The sequence below is a fragment of the Ammodytes marinus genome (genome assembly GCF_949987685.1).
Source record: "Ammodytes marinus genome assembly, chromosome: 9".
Taxonomy (NCBI): Eukaryota; Metazoa; Chordata; class Actinopteri; order Uranoscopiformes; family Ammodytidae; genus Ammodytes; species Ammodytes marinus.
This window is the reverse complement of record NC_137213.1, coordinates 24047727-24061642: the sequence shown is the minus strand read 5'-3', so window position 1 is coordinate 24061642 and position 13916 is coordinate 24047727. Positions and strand designations below refer to the sequence as shown.

At 40.4% G+C, this 13916-nt stretch overlaps 1 protein-coding gene across 1 annotated transcript; it reads left to right on the top strand.

Moving 5' to 3' along the window:
• Positions 1-584: 584 nt before the first annotated feature.
• Positions 585-7105, top strand: LOC307255916 (phosphatidylinositol 3-kinase regulatory subunit gamma-like). Its single transcript, XM_080034746.1, has 10 exons — positions 585-924; positions 2931-3039; positions 3190-3288; positions 3408-3588; positions 3745-3861; positions 3991-4133; positions 4261-4437; positions 4577-4651; positions 4754-4924; positions 5037-7105. Exons 1-10 carry the CDS (start codon positions 870-872, stop codon positions 5308-5310), a joined length of 1401 nt encoding a protein of 466 aa, XP_079890872.1. The 5' UTR covers positions 585-869; the 3' UTR covers positions 5311-7105.
• Positions 7106-13916: the final 6811 nt, after the last annotated feature.

Here is a 13916-nt window from a genome sequence, read left to right as displayed (position 1 = left end):
GGATGCCAAACAGCAGAAGAAGACTAGTTTAATTATTATAAAACCTATAGCATGATGTCATGCCATTGCAACCTATTCACTTGACAGCAAATTAGGGCAAACCTATAGTGGCTTAAAAAGTACTTTGACTCCCACTTGTTTCAAGCACTAAAAAGATATAAAGTAGATAAGTTAGATCTTGTTCTCGCTAATTAAACATTCAAGCTAATAGACAACGTTTTTATTTTCCATTCATGCTCTGAAAGGCATTTTTCAGCTGTTTTACAGTAGGAGGGTTGAATGAAACGGTCCGGAATGTACCATTACATTTTTGGGGGTGTCCAATATAGATAACATAACACTAAGTATATTCAAGTTCAATACACCAATTGACATCCTGTCTTTTACAGATAATGAAAATAAATACTTATTTTTCTATTGTACCGTGTTATATAAACTTGACTGGGCGTGTTTTGCGGGACAATGAATCGCGCAACAAAAAAAAGAACCCCCCAGTTGAAAAAGCGAGTTGGACCGTGCCAAGATGATGTTACGAACACCCCTTTAAATTCGCTCCACTTCCGAGATGAAGTAAAGTAGAGCTCCGCCGCACTGAGGGAAGGCACGAACAGACAATCTACCCCTCTGGGGAGGAAAAAATATCCCCAGTGAGACAGGCTATGTCGAGAAAATACATCTGGACTTTGGGATGTTTTATTGACACGACAGCGAAGGAGTTTTCCTTTCGTCCACATCTATGTAGGACGTGGCGTTTGCACTGAAGTAACCTAAATTAGGTTCAGAAGAAACGTGCTTTTTGTTACCATTATTAGCCTATTATTACGCGCAAAGACAACGACAGCAACCTGGACTACTATTTTGAAACAGGAATGGTTTATCCTCCCGAGGGTTTATTCTACATCGAAATGGAACAAGCAGCACCAGGTAAGTTTAGGGTTAAAGCAAAGGCAGCCATTGTCTGGTCTGCGGGGGGTCGCAAAACGTTTTAATTACGTTTTCTGCTCTCTACTTTCGCTGTCACCACCCTGTGTTAATGCTGTTTAAGGAGTTGACACCTGACAAAACGCCGTGCAGGTGTTAGTAAAAGCGTCCAAGTGGCCGGGTAGACTCGGTGCTGTGCTCCCCCAGTGGCTTTGCCCAGGCATGCATAGCGCAATTCACTTGCCAATTACGTAATACCTTTCTGTGGACCAGGCGCAGTGGCTTCTGCCTAGCTCTTTTTCTTTTGTCCCAGCGCGTATGACAGAACTTGGCGACAGAAAGAATGCATGGCAGTTTTTGTATCTCCTCACAAAGCAGCAGCTCTTGCCGAAAGTGCACGGCGGTGTTAAGAGTGCATTTCGATGTGAATATACAGTTTGAGTGTGCGTTAATGAGCGCCGCATGAAACGACCGCTTTGTTCTCCTCTGCAGCCAGCCGTGGTTAATTTGTGCGCTAGCTCTGAAAGTAGGCTGGAGGCGAACACATCAGACGGCTCGTCTCATGACTGAACTCCAGCAAGTCGGGAACACTTGATTTCTTTTATTTATATTAGTCATTTGATCCCCACTCCATTATATTGTCTTGACCATGCATGACACTGCAGACTAGTTATGTCTTATTGTAAACAACTTGCATACCTAGATGCACCATAATGCATTAACTGTTTCTTTATTAGCCTACTTATAACAACAGTGGATATAGTGATATGGGAAGAACATAAAGTGAACACTGGTGACAAATCATAGGAACAATGCAGATCCCATGTATTGTCCCTATAAGGTCTTGTGTTGTGGGATTGTCTTTTGTGACCATTCCTGTGTTTGGTTATTAGAGCATCTTTTCTGGATTGGTCGCGTTGCAAATGCACACCACAGCATGACTGAGCTAAAACAAAAATGTATTATTATTCTTGCACACTTAAATTACGCGGCTCTCGACTGCACTTGTGTACGCGTGTGGGTTTTGGAAGCCAGTCTAGTTCCTTGGCAGGAGACAGAAATGGGGGAGGAGGGGTGTGCAGATTTAATTTTGCTGAGTTCAGGAGCCGCAGCTTTTTCGTTTTTGTGCCTGCCACTGTGCCTGCTGCTGCACCTGCCTTTTGTTTATTTTAAGGTCAGAAAAAGAGGAGAGCGGAGGGTGGGAGAAACTCACATTTTCTGCTCCTGTGAGGGTGCCCTTGTATTCTCCCTAACTGCCTCATGAAAGGCACTTTTGTCCTGCAGTGAAATATATCGCCCTTCACCTCCTCTTTGCCCTCCTTTTTTTTTATTTAATTTTTTTAGGGAAATGCTTAATCTTTCGGCCAGACTTGGCATATTTTATTCCTTCAAGGTGGATGGAAAAACCAGGGATCTGTGAGCGTGCATTAGTTACATAAATGGGAGCAGCGGTCCAAGAGGCTCAGAATATAATTGATGGATTAATTGAATGCATTTCGGGACAGTGCCAAAGGCTGCTGCAAACTTTAGAAGTTGGACTTGGCAAGTGGTGTGGGCAATTGAATGCCTAATTGTGAGAACTTATGAAATGATAAAAGGCAAACATGTTCCATAGTTGTCAAATGATAGTGCTCAGGAATGAGGACTAACTGCCACATTTCCTTTTTTAGTGCTGACCATGCTTAAGATCTTGGTAAAGATTAGGATAGTGATATCTCTTGGAAACATGCCTGGGCTTGTCCCGAGATCTTGACAGGCCCCATCAAGCAAGGGTGTGACGGGGGGGGGGGCTTTACTTTGAGAACATTGTATTTTCTTAGAAAACACACACACGTGTGTGCTTGACTGCGATAGGCATACATTTGAAGGAGGCTTGTTTACAGTACTTTACTCAAACTCTCAACGGATCAATGCATTCCCATTTCTCATGGATCTCTTTCTAAGAAACTGTTACCCTGATCGTTTGCATTTCATTTCCTTATCTCTTTCCTTTTTGTTTTTGCTTTCAGCTCTCCCACCCAGGTCAACAAAGCCTGTGCCCTCCACCATGAACAACTGCCTTTCGCCCCCTGTGTATCCACTACAGGATGCTGAATGGTACTGGGGAGACGTTACCAGGTAAAGTATACTCATTTTACCAGCCTTGAATCAAACATGCATGCCGTCATTTCTACAAAGGCTAAGGTCTACTCAGAAAGTTTGATAGTTTTCACTCAATGTTAGATCCCTTAACCGCTAACTTTCTCCTCTTCTCGTCTTTCTCCTCAGGGATGAGGTGAATGAGAAGCTCCGAGACTCACCCGATGGCTCCTTTGTGGTGCGTGATGCATCCACAAAGCTGCAAGGAGACTTTACGCTGACGTTAAGGTAAGCGGGCATTGGGGGGAAATTGAATGGCTTAATTCACAGATCTTCTACAGATATCATCAGCAGGAGGATTTTCTTTCTAATTTTAACAATCCGATTTTTTTGTTTTTCCTACTCAGGAAAGACGGGCACAACAAGCTGATCAAGATTTACCATCGCGATGGCAAGTACGGCTTCTCGGACCCACTCACGTTCACGTCGGTGGTGGAACTTATTTGGCACTATCAGCACCATCCGTTGGTGGAATACAACGCCACGCTGGATCTTATGCTCACCCACCCTGTGTCCCGCTTCCAGCAGGTTAGTGATCATCATATTATTTTATGTTGGTTTTTTTGGGATGGATAATGTCGGCCAGAAGTCTTACCCAGCAGAAGTGACGATATATTTTTTTTATATGGCGGGTTATAAATTGTATTTATTAAAATTTAAGTGTAATTTTTTTTTATACTTCAGGTGAAAGTGGACAGCGTCGACGTAGCTGGAAGAAAGCTCAAGGAGGTCCACAGTCAGTTTCAAGAGAAGTCAAAGGAGTTTGATCGTCTCTATGAAGCTTTCACAAAGACCTCGCAGGTAAAATGAAATGTACTAAATGAACTCTGATGGTATAAGAACAAAATAGAAATGCCTTTCTTAATAGATGTTGAAACTTGTCAGAGTGTCCTGAGTCTTTTCTTATGGGATGTATTCTTTGTGATGCAGGAGATCCAGATGAAGAGAACGGCAATTGAGGCCTTTAACGAGACGATGCTGATCTTCGAGGAGCAGTGTCGCGAACAGGAGCGCTACGGAGAGGAGTTTGAGATGAACAATCAGTCGGATGGAATCGACCAAGATCTGGAGAGGTACTTCATTACACAGTGGTTAAAAAAAAAAAGTCCCCACGTGGTTTAAATTTGGGTGCGTGTAGCCCATGTTTAGTGAACTCTATTCAGACCTATTTGTGACCTTTTACTCTTCTCTTTCCGTCAGCTTTCTGATAAATTACGAGAAGCTCAAGTGTCGTCTTGGGGAGATCTACGACAGCAAAATCAATCTGGAGGAAGACTTGAGAACACAGGTGGAGGATTACAGAGAGACAGACAGGAAGATGAACAGCCTGAGGCCTGACCTCATCCAGCTACGCAACATCAGAGATCAGTACCTCAAGTAAGTAGCGTTAGAATATTGCTTCTCCTATTGCTGGTAAATCACTGCAAACCCATAACAAAAAACTGTTCTGTATTTGCCTTGTTAAAACATTTTTCTTTTAAAATTAAACCTTTCTTTACACCTCTTCTTTGTGCAGCTGGCTCAATCACAAGGGCGTACGGCAGAAACGCATAAATGACTGGCTGGGGACACAGATTGACAGCCTTGACGAGTAAGATTCAAGTGGTTCTTTCTGGAAATGATCATGTGGAATGCTTAGAAAATAAACAGAATTGTTGCAAATGTGTTAAACTAGCTCTCTCTTTTTTTCCAGCACATATGTTTTGAAGGGAGATGAGAAGAATTTGCCACACCAGGAGGAAACAAGTTGGTTTGTAGGTGAACTGAGCCGGACGCAAGCAGAGGAGATGCTTCAAGGGAAAGCACCTGGAACGTTCCTGATCCGCGAGAGCAGCAAGCAGGGATGCTACGCCTGCTCTGTTGTGTGAGTATAACATTTTGGAAAGTAGTAGCTGTAGGCAGCTACATTTCTGAGTCAATGAAAACGCACGGTGTGTTTAGTGCCCCTATTGATGTGGTTTTCTCCTTAACCACAGCGTGAACGAAGAGGTGAAGCATTGTATGATCTACAGCACACCGCACGGATACGGCTTTGCTGAGCCTTATGACGTCCACTGCTCCCTGAAAGACCTTGTCCTGCACTATCGCCTGCACTCCTTAGCGCAACACAATGATGCCCTGGATGTTCGGCTGTTGCATCCAGTACAGGCCAAAGCCTCAGCTACGCCTTCGCAACACGCAGAGGAACACAAACTCTTACAGACTCCAAAACACACAACGGGGCTCCCGCCTGCCGCTCCAGAAATGTAATCCAACGAAAAAGAGACAAAAGGACATGTTTACTGTATCCTGCGACAAACGACTGCATTGAGGTGCATTGTGTAAAGTTTTGCACTACCAGTGATTCCATCGGTTTTTGTGAATGGGATTTCACAAATTGAAGTGGGACCGGAACTTGAATGTCAGCTTGAACTTTTTGTTTTGTTTTGTTTTTAAAGAGACTGTTTATGCTTTTAATTTTTTGTACTTCATTTATTGCCATTTGTTTAATGGACATCTTTTTGGTTGGGATGTTGACAACCAGAAAACTGCTCATTGACATCAGGTGCTGCACCTTGTATGATTTTTACAGCCAGAGTCAATGTTGCTAGAAATGTCCATTTACCCTAGTTAAAATTTGGTCCAGTTCTGAAAAATTGACCAATATGTTAGAAAAATATTTGGTTACTGTGGAGTAATAGTTGTGCCTCTTTCCTAAGCTCGTGATGGGCATTTGCTGAGCAATATTTTTCTGCAAGCATGTACATTCGATTTCATCATGCAAAGCTTTTAATTTGAGCGGAGCAAATTAAAATTATTACAAATTTCAAATGTCCACCTACAATCACAATGATAACCACATTTGGCCTCTCTTACTGTGTACATTGAAATCAATCTAACATGTTTAAGAATGCAATAGGGTGCTTTATAGTAATTAGTCAATTATACATCAGCTTAAACAGTATAGTTGAGCACAAAAAATATTTGTTTGCTAAAAAAAATTCTCTATGGAGGGTTATTCATGTGCTTGGAAAGCAATTTTTTTCTGTGCTCAACGATTGCGAGCCGAGGAGTGAGGCATAAATACACCACCGTATGTTACTATTACTTAGCGTATTTGTAATGTGGGAATATGGTGCCGTGAATAGGCTGTTCCCGTTATATCGGTTTGGTGGACCAAACCATTTTTGGGTAATAGCCACGTGTGAATATGTGAAAAGTCGTGGTGCATCTTGACAATTTGACCCTTTTTCCTTAACAGACGTTCATATACAATGGATAATTATGTAGCATTAACATCCTGTAGAATACCATTGTACGAGCATACTCTAATGTTAAAAACCATTGACCAAAGCACTTAATAGTGAGCAAAACTACATCCCTGTTAAGTCTGGTAATTGCATTTGGGCAAAGGGGAAGGGCAATTTATGTACACCTGCTGATGTGCTGATCAAAACATAATCTGAAGTACTGTATGTTATATTCTGTTACTCAAAGAAGTATAAGCTTTTTGTATTCTATATATATTTTTTCTATAAACATGCCACAAGATGAAAGCTTGAAGAAAGTGCAATCCAACAGTATTTCTATTGTTGCAATGTATGACGACGATGATAGTGGTGAAGGTAAAGCTGTTATGAGAGGTTGACATTTGCCACAAAAAAATGCACTCTCTATGGTGGTGTCGGTATGATGTGGCCTCCGATGTTTGTGTGAACTGGCAGAGGTCCGGAAGTATCCTGCCTCCATTACTTGAACTGTGGCATTGCTCGAGCTATGAATGTTTTTCATGACATGCCGCCTACATAGCTTAAGAGGAAAGGAACCCACGTTGAACTTGGCACATTTTTCAAGTTTGAGGACAATAGATACTCTGTACAGAGACAGTGTAAAATGTACTTCTGAGATTGATTTTATGGAAAGAGGGTGATAAAGCCTCTAATAAAAAAAATATAACTCCACTGGGGGAATTGAGGGAGCTCCTCGGGTGAAGCTAAGCAATGTGAGATCCTGACCTTTTTCTTGCTGAAAGACAATAAACTGATGGTTTTGTCATTTTACGTAATCCTTTGCTTTTTGTTTTTATTCTGCTGTTAAAGAAGTGCACAGTGTCACTTTTTATACATTTAAGGTAGCTCACCATGTAAAAAGATTTAAGAAACTACACATTTTACCTCGTAATGTTACAATTATTATATCATAGCGGGAAAAGTGACCGAATCCAAAGAACAATATTACTTCAAGTGAGATAACTAAATATACCGTCTGTCTGTTGAGCACTGTTGTCCGATGAGCTTATCCTTGGTTTAGCAGAGAAAGGCGGCAGCGAGGGCACTGTAGGACACACTGTGGACAGATGGAAGAGAAAGGAAGCCATAAAGACAATAGCAGGATATGCGCAGGAACTTTCCCTGCTCAGTCTGTCTGTCGTTGAGTCACCAGAAAACAATCCATCAAACCCACTTTGCTGAGGAACCTGCTGTAGTTTCAAGCAACTTTTTCGAGGCTCCTGTGAAAAGAATGTGGCTCCACTGTAAACATGTGGTACCAGCCAGTCCAAGAAGCTTGGGTTTTGAGTCCAAAACTTTATCACGCATTCAATTATCTCATGATTACACAAAATGAGTGTGTTCCAAATTTTCAAACTTAAAAGAAGACCGCAAATCTAGAGAACGTTTCCTTGTCAAAATCTCTTTTTGTCAAAATCAGTAACTATCTCAAGATCTGCTACCTGTACTGTGTGAGCTGAAAAAAATCTAATCTTAATACACGGGTCAGGTACTAATACCAATACTAGGCTCTGTAAACTGGTATATAAAAAAGGGTATGTTAAGAAATGGGGCCCCCCATAGTTTGCAACATGCCTGTTACAGAGCCAAGGCTGTGTATAACACCAGCTTTTTTCAGTGTAAACACAGTACAAAACAGATAGCGGATCGTGAGGAGATATTCACTAATTTAGACAAAAAGCTATTTTGTCAACAAGCGTTCTCCAGATTAGCTGACTCCATCTTTAATTTGGGCACCAGATACAAAGAAAAAAACTTGTGCAGGCTCTAGGATATAGCAGCCATTGGTGATGATGATGATGATGATGATGATGCTGACCCCAGGGCAACACTTTCATTGGCCTATTGTGGCCAGACAGCAACAGGTGGTCTGTCTCTACCATCACATACGGTCTGTGTTAGGGAGGGATTAATGAGATGCACAGGGTGGGGATTTGCTGGGGGGAGAGCCTCGGCTCCAGGCCACGGATTAGCCTACTACCTCTTACCTGTCTCAGCACCGAGAGCTGGGTGGACAGGGTCTGCTAGGACAGACCAAATGAAGGGGTAGATAGATAGAAAGAGATGGATAGGACAGACTGTACCAGCGCAGAGTCACACTCAGGCTTGCTTGAGTGTCCCAAAAGACAGGGAGAGAGTGGGAGGAGAAAGTGCTTTGGGTAGACAGGCAGGAAACGAGGGGGGACAGGAAAGAGTACTCAAAAAGTACATTTCTCTAACTCCTGTAGCCTACAGTATGGTGTAAAGAAACAAAAGGTAGGCTGGAAAGGTCACGTTGGGCCTGTGCTACATTTCCATGAACCTGAAAGCTCCCATCTGACCTGACTGGCTTTGACAAACACTGCACAGTCCTATTTCCCTAAGCTCCCTGAATCTTGAGTTTTAGCTAGGTAAATTAAAAAAACAATTATTATTATTATTTTATTTATTTTATTGTTCATACATACACAGTCGGAGTCCGTCTCCTTTCCTCCCTTTGCTCTGTCCTTGTCAGCACACATCACTTGCTCGTTAATTCATAGTCATTTTTTGCTTTATAGTTCTCAATTTAAATAAGTCCTGGCTGGAGGGTGGTGGGAGGAGGGAGCAGGACGAATTACCTTTGGAGTCACGCCTAAAATACACACACCATCAACTGTCTCGCAGGCTTTTAGAAAAGGAGGTTTTCGCTTTCAGTTTGGCCGCAGCCAATCGTGTCTCTCCTCCCCTCTGTCTCCGTCCGATTCCATCGTATCCACGCTTCCAGAGCAGCCAATGGGAGGCCGGGAACGTGCCGAGCGTCGGCCAATCCGCGACCAGTTGCTATGTTTGAGGCAGAATCGATAGAGAGGGATTTTTTCCCCCTTCGCTTTTTTTCTTTTCTTTTTTTACTAGCTCACATTATAGCTGCCTTATAGGCTGAAGGAAGGATACACTGTTGCCTGCCAAGCAGCATGTAGGCTACAGACTAAAACATTACACACACCAGCTCCACAATGTCATTGTAGCCTCTCACCTCTCAGCCTATAAACAAAAGCTAAGCAATGTTTCTGTTTGTTCTGTAGGCTAGGCTATGCATCAATGCATCCATGAATTTAGGTTCAAAAGTTGATCACCCCCTGGGTTGTTGAGGTCATGGAAAAGCTAGAAAGTTAAGCTGGAAAATTGTTTCCAGGCCTGGAGGAATTATGGTAAACAATCGGACAAGTTTTTGAAAGTTTGTAGGCTACATATTTTTTTCTTTCTTCTCAGGCACTGCCCCCCCCCCCCCCTTCCTTCCTTAATAGCCTCCTCTGGCTATCCTTCTTTCCAAAAAATTACCTTCACCAAATCCCAATGTACAATAGTGTTTAAACAAAAGTTTTATTGCTGCATTGCTATGAATAATATATACACCAAACTAATAGGAATAGCACAACAGGGTTTTTCAGACATATATCCTATGGCCCAATTCAACCCTGCTGCCAACTGATCTGTGTTCTAGAATAGAATAAAAAAGACAATTTAATTAGTTACATTAAATCTTGACGAAATTTGTTTATAGTAGGCCTACTAACGATCCTTTCGTACATTGCACCTTTAACTTCTATTTGAAATTTACTGAAATAAAAGTGACATTGCTTGAATCAAACATTAATATTTAGATGTGCTTGTAGTGGTGTGGGGTCACTTTACATTAGTTCACTGGATGCTTCCAAGCCTTCATTCAATATCTCCATGGCCTCATGTAGGCTAACAGTGAAGGGAGCAAGATCATACTGAGATGATAGGTGTCACTGAGCCAGCTCAAGGGGATAACATGGGCTACTACTGATTGCTGACAAACAATTCAGGAGAAATGCGAATCCTCATCTGTATTAGATGCAATTACCATTTTCGGCAGGAATGGAAGATTATTCCACCTTCTTGAGACAGGTGCTTGAAATAATAGGTTTCCTTTTAAATACATTCCCAACAGTTTTCTCCCAATTCAACCAGTGACATAGGGGCGTATGCATTTAATTGTGCTTCCTTCTCTCAAGGGGAAAAAAACTCCTCACTAATGATTTCAGCTATAATAATTGAAAGACGTCAGTGTCCCTCAAGCTCTCAGGACAATCTCATTGCGGAAGTTCCGCTCTCAGATAGATTAAAAAGGACCCAGCAGGCAGACGGCCAGCAAACCAATGTGGCGCAGGATTGAGGGACGTAGGCTCTGGTGCAGGTGCAGAATATTTTCAGAGTTCAAATCAGTATCCAGCCTCCTCTGAAAGCATAACACTGTCTGTACAGTGTAGGCGGGGACCTCATCCATGATAAGGAAGGGTTATGCAGTTCACAAGTCCTGTCAGGTGAGGACGGGAGCCTTGTCTGGCAATAGCAGAACAAACATACAGTTGAGATAACATGTGCAACTCCAGTACAATGTATTTGTGATAAGAAGGAACTTGTATTATTAACACAAAACACAATACCCTCATCCTTTTATGCCTGGCGGGCAATATTGTGGAAATTATAAGGAAACTCATACCACAGTGTTGCAATTACATGTTTTGTTTTGTGTTATCTGGTATGATTTAAAGCTAATCAGAGAACTCTGAACTCTACCACCTCCAGTAAGAACCCTAAAGCTGTCAGTTTGATCTCCTGATGTTTTTCTTTCCTCAAGGCAATGTCGAGCCAGAAGACGGAGCCCTGATGAAAAATGCAGACATACCCTGCACTTAAAACAGAATGGTAATTATAGTGACCACTTTCCATAGGTTGACCCTCACACTGTTTACTTTTTCTTACCACTACATGGGAGATTCTGGGAGTGAGGTGAACACTCTGCTTTCCATCACCACAATGGAGAGACGTGACGATCAGTGAAAAATAATCGTTCTCTTCAGAAGGATAGGACTTTATAGCCATGCCAAACACACACACACACACACACACACACACACACACACACACACACACACACACACACACACACACACACAAAGGCATAATCACACTGTAACAGAAGTGTGTTCGTCTGAAGACGTCTGTGTCAATGCATTTAGATTCATTTTAGCACCTCACCTACTCAATAAAACCAGTTTTACAAGAGACACCTGCCCAGGCAGCAGCATAAAGAGCACAAGTCAAAGAAAAAGCAAACACTTGAATAATTTTAATGAAACACATAAAAGCTAAACACTAGGGACAATGCATGCTCACGAAGGTTAGTTTAAAGGATTTGTCAGAGGCCTGTTTTCTGCCTCTAGTAATTAGTAACTATGAGCAACCAACTTGGACTTGTTGGACTTGTTGAGAACATGTGTGTCCCTCACCCGCTTGCATCATCCATTGACTGAAAGGAGGCTATTGTCACACCTCAATGGGCTACGATGAGCCTCTTGAATGGCAAAGCAGCACTGATCACCCCACAACCGCTAAAAACACAAAATATGATCAACACATAGCACATAGCTCAAAAACTATCTTATTTAATTATGAAGAGAACATTAAATAAATATATTTATTTATTTGGCCGTTCTATTGTTTTTTTAATTAACATCCCATTAAATGCTGATAAAACAGTCTAAACTTAAAACAAGTTTATCAGATAACGATAAAATTTAAATATATATATATGGGCCATTCTACAAAATTGGTGCAAAACGCTGTCCCCAAACAAAAAAAATAATTTAAAAAGCATTTAAGTATGCAAATTTTAAATGTTTACTAAGATCCTGCAATTATCTATTGAAACCCAAAATAATATTTAAAAAATAAGTATTCTAAATATATTTAAAATCCTCATTTATAGGGTACTTAACATTGGGAGGTGGCTGTCCCCAACCCCAACTCCTAAATTTCAATTCATGAAAATGATACTGAAATGATTTTTATAAATTTTTCTTTTGGTGTTTTTAGAAAGATCTTTTTGATTTTTTTGAAAGTGAAATGTAAAAAAGTACATTGATTTTATATTTTTTTTGTAAATCATGAAAATGCATGTAAAAAATGTTGTCCCTCATTTTTTTGTCACTACCAAAACGTTGTAGGTTTTAGTCCATATACTGAGACTGATTTAAGCCACACCTCAAATTTTTTTATCAGTAAGCATTCCTCTGTCCCCCTCATGCTGTGGGTGCATGGTGAGTAGCTAGGTCTCATCATTTTGAAGAAAAGTTGTTCAAAAGTCTGAAAATCAGTGTGTAACTTTAAAAGACGTCACTACCGAACACCTATTTTCTGCACTTAAACAAACTTTTTTTGGTTTTATTGCAGAAAAAATAGTTTTTATGTGTGTGCAATAGTTCAGAAAAGTGCTAGCTAACCATGTGCTGATTATCATCTTTAAGCTAGGTTCAAAGTTAGGCTAAAATTGTCACTACCGAAACAGTCACTACCGAAACATGTGATGACGTTTTGGTATAGCTGGTCATGGTAAAGGTCATGTCACTACCGAAACTGTGCCGTCACTACCGAAACATGAATGTTTTGTCAACTGTGCCGTCACTACCGAAACATGAATGTTTTGTCAAAAATAAAGTATATTGAATTATCAACTTAGATATTGTGATGGTGTTTGGTTCAGTGTGTATTAAAACTAATGAATCCTTAAGTTTGTAATCATTATGATAAACTTTGTGCCCTTTACAAAGTAAATTTGGATTCAAAATCCATCGATTCTGATAAATCACGCTTAAACGCTTTGTTAAAATTATATACTTTTTAATTTACCTATGAATTTTGAAAAATATTATTTAAGAAAAATATATTTACAAGGTGGATGTAAAAAAAAATAAACAAATCAATAAAACTCTTAATTTTATGTGATATTTCATTGTGTTTCGGTAGTGACACATTTTGGAAGAGGAAAAATGTTCCAAAACTGTCTGAAAATACAAAATGAGAATTAATTGTACAACTACTAGAAATGTGTACCTTGGATATTATACAACTAACATACCTGAAAAGTTAGGGGGAAAAGACACATTTATTTTAAGATGTTTCCAACTGCGACTTTGCACCAATTCTGTAGAATGGCCCATATATATATTGACACAGACTTCTTCAGACGAACATGCTTCTGTTACAGTGTGATTATGCCTTTGTGTGTGTGTGTGTGTGTGTGTGTGTGTGTATACATTTTATATTTAAGTCTATTTAAATTTAGACTGTTTTATCTGATAAACTTATATTTAAGTTTAGACTGTTTTATCAGCATTTTATGGGATGTTAATTTAAAAAAAACATAGGCCTACCACATTACAGGTTTGAACAAAGGGGAGAGCTGAATATGCCATGATAGGCTATGTCTTTTTTTATAGGTCTACATAATGATTAAATACCTGTTTCTGATTTTTTGGCTGACCAAATATGTTTTTCATATTTGCAAATTCACTCAAGGAAGGAAAGTGACTTTGAAATCTACTTTTGTTTTTATTACGTTTTGTCCTGAGATTTTTGGTTTGATTAAATGGCATGGGGTTTTCTTTTCTTTTTGAAACACTCATTCAGTCTGAGGGTGCACAAGCTTAGCCTTATATTGGCTTACTAAGAGTCCAATTAAGCAGTATCCAATAAGTTAATTGTTTAGCTGCGATGAACGTCTGGTGGATGATGCCCATTAGGGAAACAGGACAAACC